This window comes from Medicago truncatula, chromosome 2, assembly GCF_003473485.1.
Source record: "Medicago truncatula cultivar Jemalong A17 chromosome 2, MtrunA17r5.0-ANR, whole genome shotgun sequence".
Classification (NCBI taxonomy): domain Eukaryota; kingdom Viridiplantae; phylum Streptophyta; class Magnoliopsida; order Fabales; family Fabaceae; genus Medicago; species Medicago truncatula.
The window spans coordinates 18,928,887-18,935,976 of record NC_053043.1 but is presented as its reverse complement, the minus strand read 5'-3'; the positions used below and the strand labels follow the sequence as shown (position 1 = coordinate 18,935,976).

Below are 7,090 nucleotides of genomic sequence, written 5' to 3'. Positions count from 1 at the left end.
AAAATAAAACAACGAAAACCCAACCTAGAAATCGAATTTTAAGTTGATTGTCTGCAGAGACATCTATAGAAACACATATAAAAGATCTGCAAAATTTCGCAGCATTTCAAAGACGTTTCGATTTATTTTAATTTTTCAACGAAAACGTGCGAAATTGCAATTTTGTTCCGAGTAAGTGTATACTCACGGGTCAAATTCCGTTCTCTAATTTTGTAGGCATAGTTAGAACATCATAAGAACATTCACCGTGAAATTTAGAAGTTTTTAAACAATATACGAATTAATTATGAATTGTTTAAGAAATTCATAACCACGAAGAATAAAAATTCATAATAAAATCGTCTCTAGTCGAAAAATTCTAATTTTTTTTTTGTGTAAAGCAATGTTTTAACATCCTAAATATGCCTGAAAAAAAATTATGAAAAAATTCAACCTCTAAATCACTTTTTTGAACCACGTGAATATTATAGGGTCAAAAATAATAAGAATCTCAAATTATGAGGTTAGAATATGTATTTTTTATTTTACAGGATCATTTTTCAGACATCACGTGTTTTACAGGATCAATTTAATTATTAACCTTAATTAAAAAGGCACAACTTTATTCATTCACTTACGTCACCAAAATTTTTAAACCAGCATTAAATGGGAATCTTGAATTCCCACGAGAGAATAAGAGATAACCAACCATAATTTCCGACTACCACATCATTTTAACACATTTACGTTTGTTTTTAAATTTTGAAATTTATTTATTTAAAAACATTCTAAGGAAACTAAATCACTAACCAAACACATTGATAAAAATAAAAATCTTGGTAATAATATTTCCAAAATTGTGATTTTAAACCTTCAAACAAACACACTAGCAAACCTTCCCTCTTAAAATCCTTTTTGGCTTGGAGTTTGATGAAAAAGGATAATGCTTAGTATGCCAACTTGGATGCTCTTCAAATTTTGGATATAGACTCAAGTAGGGAAGTAAAACTAGTGGAAAATGGTTTTGAGAGAGTGCACATAACATAAGTAACATATAGCATTTTCTCCAATTTCTTCTTGCAAATGACTTGCCCAAACTGAGTTCCTTATATGAATTCCTTCTTGGTGAAATTATACTACATAAATACACAAGCAATAATCCAATTCATGTTACTCATTCAAAAACTCTTCAAATAGTGCAGTTAGAATATAGAAGTACATTCTAAAGATTGATAGAAAGGGTTCTGATTCAAGAATTTTACTGGTGCACCCCTAGTTCCTTTAATTATTCAGAAGTCATGCACACTCGAAGCACAATATGCCTTAATGGCTTAAAACTAATTGTAAGCCTCATCATCCTCGTGTTAATGTAAGATACATATATAAACGCATTGGCTGACCTCTTGTTGTACTTGTGACTGAACTGCTTGTTATTATCTAGTTGTCTTTTCAGTACATCTTGTGTTGAGAGGACTGCTAGTGCAGTGTTAATATAATCCATTTTTGTTTGTTAAAAAAAAAATATATATATAAACTGTGTTATGACATTGCAGTCTTTTCCTCATCATCCTTGAATAACCTTATAGTCATCTCCATCGCAGTCATAACCAAATCCTTGAGGCGTTCCGGTTAATGGCTAGGGGGAATGAGCTATAATTCCCCAGTAGCAGGGTTCCACAATACAGTTGAGTCATCGTCATAGCCTTAACATAGACAAAGAATGTCATTAACACTAGCATACGCCAAAATCCTAATACATTACCCTATCCTCCAACCTCTCACCAGAAAGAATGCACAAGTTGTGCAAGCGAATCCTCCGCTTTGCATTAGAAGTAGTGTGTTGTCGTTGTCCTCATCATGTTTGGGGTGATAGAAATTGGTGCGGAACATGTTCATGAAAAGAGTTTTGGAAAAAAGAGAGATCATGATTTTTGAACACATGTGGATCGCGCGAGAAAGTTAAAAGACAATTTAGAAAGCAACAGCCATGAATTTGATTGAATATTTATAGTTCCTATTTGTTTCTCAAATATTTTGCTCATCTGGTGGTAACACAAGATCTTATCTAATAAATGACAAAGGAGAGTTGAACTATAAACTGATACATGAATTCAAACTCACTAACGCAACAACCAGATGCTTGAAAACCCAGTTCCCGTTAGGAATCACTTGGTAATCAAAACAAGGCGAAAATTTTGTGTTCATCTTACAATTGGATTCCTAAGAGATTTTGTGTTCGTCTTACAATTGGATTCCTAAGAGAGTACAGCCATGACATCTGAACTCCTCAAGGTTATGTACTCAAAACCATCTTTGCCCTTGAAGTCATTACCAGCGTATTTGGAGTACAAAACTGTGTTCCCAGAAGCAACAGTCAAAGGTTTTCTATTGCCTTCCTCATCCACAAGCCCGGGACCAACTGCTACCACCTGTGACATGCAAGTATTACAACAATCTTTGTCAAACAACACATCATTGATCAAAAGATATTCGTGAGAAATAGGATAATTCAATTGTCAATTAATTGTGCTGAGCATATTCTGGCAAAACAAACGATTTCCTAATGAGTGACATTGATTAAAACTCAAGTCTCACATATATTGACTATAGAGATCAAGGCTTAAACATATAACTTACGAGGCTCGACATTTATGATATTGTGCCACATTTAAATCTTAAGTGGATGTTGGGTAAACTATAACATGTTTTCAAACAAAAAAAGGCATAACAGGAAAGCTTACTGTTCCAAATGAAGGTTTCTCCTTGGTCGCCTCTGTAAGATACAAACCGCCTGAAGTCTTTTCTTCCGCCTTTTCGATCTGCAGCATATATTAAACCAGTCAGTGGCTATCTAAAAGCTATCACAGACCTCAACAAAACATAAGATGCCATAGTGTCTTTGAATCCTACTCCTATATGAGAAATAAAGTTGCACAAAATATGACATGGGAAAAAGCAACATATTCCTTGATGATTAAATGATTTGCAAATATGATTTAAATCCTCTAAAATGTAAGACATCTCAAATACTAATGAAAAAATCAACAACTGATATTTTTGCAAATCCATAAATTGTTGATTTTGTTTTCATCACTAACTTATTCATGTAAATTGAGTAGTTAAATTTCGAGAAACCAGATCAAAATTACAAAATAAACCCACTGCCATTCTCCAACTTGGATCCAACAAAAATATAAGCAAAACTCTAAGGCTTAGTTTGGGAGTTTGGAGGGGAGGGTTTTGGAAAAAAGGAAGGAGCAAGTGGAAGAAATAGAAGACATTAGGAAGAGAGGGCTTTGGAGGTTAATTTTTTACTCATAATAAAAAATTCCCCTCCCCCTCATTTGGGGGAACTCAAAAATTGTATTGGGGGAGGGTTTTGGGGGGTTATGGAGGGTTTATATGAATTTTTCAAATTCAATTTATGTTGTTATAATATTCTTAAAATTAAAAGTATATTAATCATAAGTATTAGTTCATCATTCTCTAAAAAACTGTTCTTTCAAAAAATGTGAATTTTTTGTCCATTTTTCTATATATTTCCAATCCCCTAGAGCCCTCCCTTCCCCTCCAAACTCCCAAACAAAGCCTAAAGAGGAATTACCTTTATCAGAACTCTATCGTTCAAGGGTTTAAGATCCTTGATATCATCAGTTTCAAGGATACCAACAATGTCATCATCCTTCAAAATAAGATGCTTTTCACCATTAAAGTCCACCTCAGTACCAGCATACTTTGAATAGACAACTTGTGCACCCGGCTGTACAAACAAAATGCATCACATTAATTAAACTTACAGAGAACACCCCCTTCTTCCCAAGAAAAAATAAAGAATGATCATAGAAGGTTTAATGACATCAGAAAATAGTAACATCACCTTCACACTAATTTCAACTTGGTTCTTCCCAAGTGTCTTTCCTTCTCCGACAGCAACCACCTCACCCCCTTGAGGCTTTGTTTGAGCACTTGATGGAAGCAAAATCCCACTCTGAGTCTTCTCTTCTGCTTCCTTAATTTTTACAAGTACCCTGTCACCCAAAGGCTTGATTGCAGTGTACTGCACAGGATAAAACTAACACTTAGATAAATGCAGCATTGAATCATAAAATTGTTAAAAGATGGATCTTTGGAAACTATCTCAGTCCTCCAATACAACAATCATGCGATTTTTTATTTCATTTTTTGAAGAAGCTCAACTAGCCTACCGAAATTGGCACCGGGGAAAATCAAACTTGAGACCTTGAGAGGAGCACACTCCTAGGTCCCAAGCCAACACCACCAGGTAAACCCAAGTGGGTTAACAATTATGCGATCTTTGTGTAGCAGTTTGGTTGAATAATTAAATCAAAAAGGCCTCTAGTTAATAAATAAACAGCAAGACAATTTTTTACAAAAATCATAATGAAATCGTGCATCAAAATTAAAGGGCATGAAGATATCCACATTCAACATCAAAATTATACTGTCTTTAAACATATGCCATAGTAAATTGCTACTTCATCACCCACCAATATCTTTTCATAACTCAATTCAAACATTCTCTAAGCAAAATAACAAAAGAGTAAACCACCATTTTGGGTCTTGAAATTGTAAATGTCTTCCAATAACCTCGAATTTACCAAATACCAAATTACTCTCTCAAATTGTCTAACGTCAATCAAAATGCCCCCTTCAGAGGATCCAAACTGCCTCAAATAAGAAATTAATCTCCGTTGGAGGTGGTGTGTATCATCTAAAAGATGCATTTCGACCATTGTTGGACCAATTTAAAAAAACAATTTTATATTTCATAAATTTGCAGTCTCAATTCTCCGCCAGACACTTATAATTTCAGGACCCAAAATGGTTGTTTAGTCAAATAACAAATGATAAAACTTAACAGTTCAAGAAGAATTTCGCCACTTCCTTCAAACCAAAATAACAACCTTCTTCAATATCAATAACACTCAACTTAAATTAAATAAAATGGTATAAAAATACACAATTCTTTAAAAATTAACCCAAAAAAACATTATAATAGCAAAAATTAAAACAAAAAAGAATGAAAATAAACCTTGGGGGCAACGACAGTGGCGGCTTTGACAATCAAGGCCTTGAAGGACCTACGAGCAGGATTACCAATCCTAACATGTCGAGCAGAATGAAACTGAACACTTGATGGTCGAAGTCCTTCAAAGGATGCAACGCTCCTCGTTGAAATTGATGATGCTGTCAACTGAGAAGAAGCCATTAGAGGGAGTAGATAGATTAGGTGAGGTTGGAAAGTGAGATAAAGTGGCGTTGAAAATGAAATGAAAAAATTGAAGATAATAAAAACCCTAAAAAATGAACAAGATAGGAGGGTTTTATATGACGACGATGATAACGTGATTATTCTAGAATTCACGTGTCACTCACGCGCCCATTGCATTGCAATTTTTTGTTTGGACTAAAAATGTTTAGGTAAGTTACCTAACCCTTATAAATCAGTAATTAGAGATGTTTTCGCTTTAATATTGGGAGTTGACCTTTTGATGTTGTTGGTGAGTCAACTTATTATTAAGTGTGTCAAACTTCATCTGTAGTTCATTGTAATTGTTGGTACTCATATCATCATCATGTTTCATTTCCACCTTCCACCTAACTTACTACTTTTATTCTCCTCATCTTTAATCGGGAAAAGTGTAAGAGATAATTCAAATTGTTCAACCATGCTTAATTCTCTATTCGGTCTCTCATCGACTCTCTAGCAAGTGTGTTGGTTAACCACCCAATCGATATTTAATGACATTTTACCATATGTTTGAAAAGATTCTAACCGTCGATCAAAATCAATACAAAACACACACATGCGCGCGTACACCCACACACACACACACACACTTTTGAGGTCTTTCAAGACTATAACATAACTTAGGTAAATGTGAAATATATTTGAGAAAGTAGGATAAACATGTAAATAGACATCTGCTACTATTCGTTGTGTATTCAACTAATCGACCAACTTTCCTACATTTTGTCAAAACAACATGGGTACTAGAGACCTATATATTTTTTTAAGAGACCAAATTTTGGCTTTTAGCTCCTAATATATTTTATTTTTTTTGTTGTACAAAAGAGGGTCATAAGCCCTTCTATTTTTCTACTTTTTTTGTGTGTGTAGACTTGTTCTTATATGGTTCAATCCAATTTTTTTTTTACAGTACACTAACTAAGTTCTCTAGTATCCCACCCTACATAGTATTAATTCCAAATAACAAACTCAAACTTAAGAACATACTAAGACAAGGAAATTTATAACGTTTACCTAACTTCAAAGAGGGTAAATATGTATTCATTTTTCAGATCTATAGGCTTGTATTGTGGTTTCTGAAGGGTAACTGTATACCAAAAGCAGAATATGCAACAAATAAAAACAAAATATTTTTCCTTTCAATGGATTCTTACAAATGAACATAATCACAAATTGAAGGATTACCTCTTGTAGTGCAATTCCTTTGATGATGAATCTCTATGATCGATCACGAGCACCACTCAAACGACAATGCCTCTAATAAGTTCACACGAACAATTTTCCTCCTCTCACAATGCTAGCTGCTACGAGATGGAGGCTTAGAGGGAGGGGCATATTAGGGGTTCATATAACTTAGGGTTTCTAAAAGTGGTATCATGTTTTTAGTGAATCGTGCTTTTACACAAGGGTTCTATTTATAGAATCCCTTGTGTGCTCACCAAGTCAGACGTTATCGGCTTGTACAAGCCCAATAACCCATTCACTTGATCTGCTAACTTATTAGCTTCACTTATTAAATGTACCCCCAAATACATCTTATTTATTTCTCTCGTTTAATTGTCCTTATGTGTGTGTGATCCTATAGGTTTTCGTATCATTGACAATAATATTAAACCATATATTTAATATTATAAGTAGTGATTGGTTTCTATATTGAACATTATTACCCTTTCGACCTCATGTCTATATTGAACACAAGACATAATATGTCACCCTTGTCCAGTTCAAAATTGGCCCTTAAACATTTCTTATGTTATGTAGGACGAGAAAAATTCATCTAGGTCACCCGTGTCCCTCATCATGATTCGCCAAGTACCCATTAACCAACTTTATAGTCAT

At 34.1% G+C, this 7,090-nt stretch overlaps 1 protein-coding gene across 1 annotated transcript; it reads right to left on the bottom strand.

The window, feature by feature from the left end:
• Nucleotides 1–1,949: 1,949 nt before the first annotated feature.
• Nucleotides 1,950–5,310, bottom strand: LOC25486536 (20 kDa chaperonin, chloroplastic). Its single transcript, XM_013608126.3, has 5 exons — nt 5,033–5,310; nt 3,857–4,036; nt 3,584–3,739; nt 2,721–2,798; nt 1,950–2,408 (listed from the first exon to the last, which is right to left on the bottom strand). The coding sequence occupies exons 1-5, from the start codon at nt 5,207–5,209 to the stop codon at nt 2,235–2,237; spliced, it is 765 nt and encodes a 254-aa protein (XP_013463580.1). The 5' UTR covers nt 5,210–5,310; the 3' UTR covers nt 1,950–2,234.
• Nucleotides 5,311–7,090: the final 1,780 nt, after the last annotated feature.

Coding starts and splice junctions, on each gene's coding strand:
- LOC25486536 (XM_013608126.3), bottom strand. CDS start 5,209: ATGGCTTCTTCTCAGTTGACAGCATCATCAATTTCAACGAGGAGCGTT. Junction 3,740..3,856: donor AAGTTGAAATTAGTGTGAAG/GTGATGTTACTA, acceptor TTGTTTGTACAG/CCGGGTGCACAAGTTGTCTA. Junction 2,409..2,720: donor AGAAACCTTCATTTGGAACA/GTAAGCTTTCCT, acceptor TGCATGTCACAG/GTGGTAGCAGTTGGTCCCGG.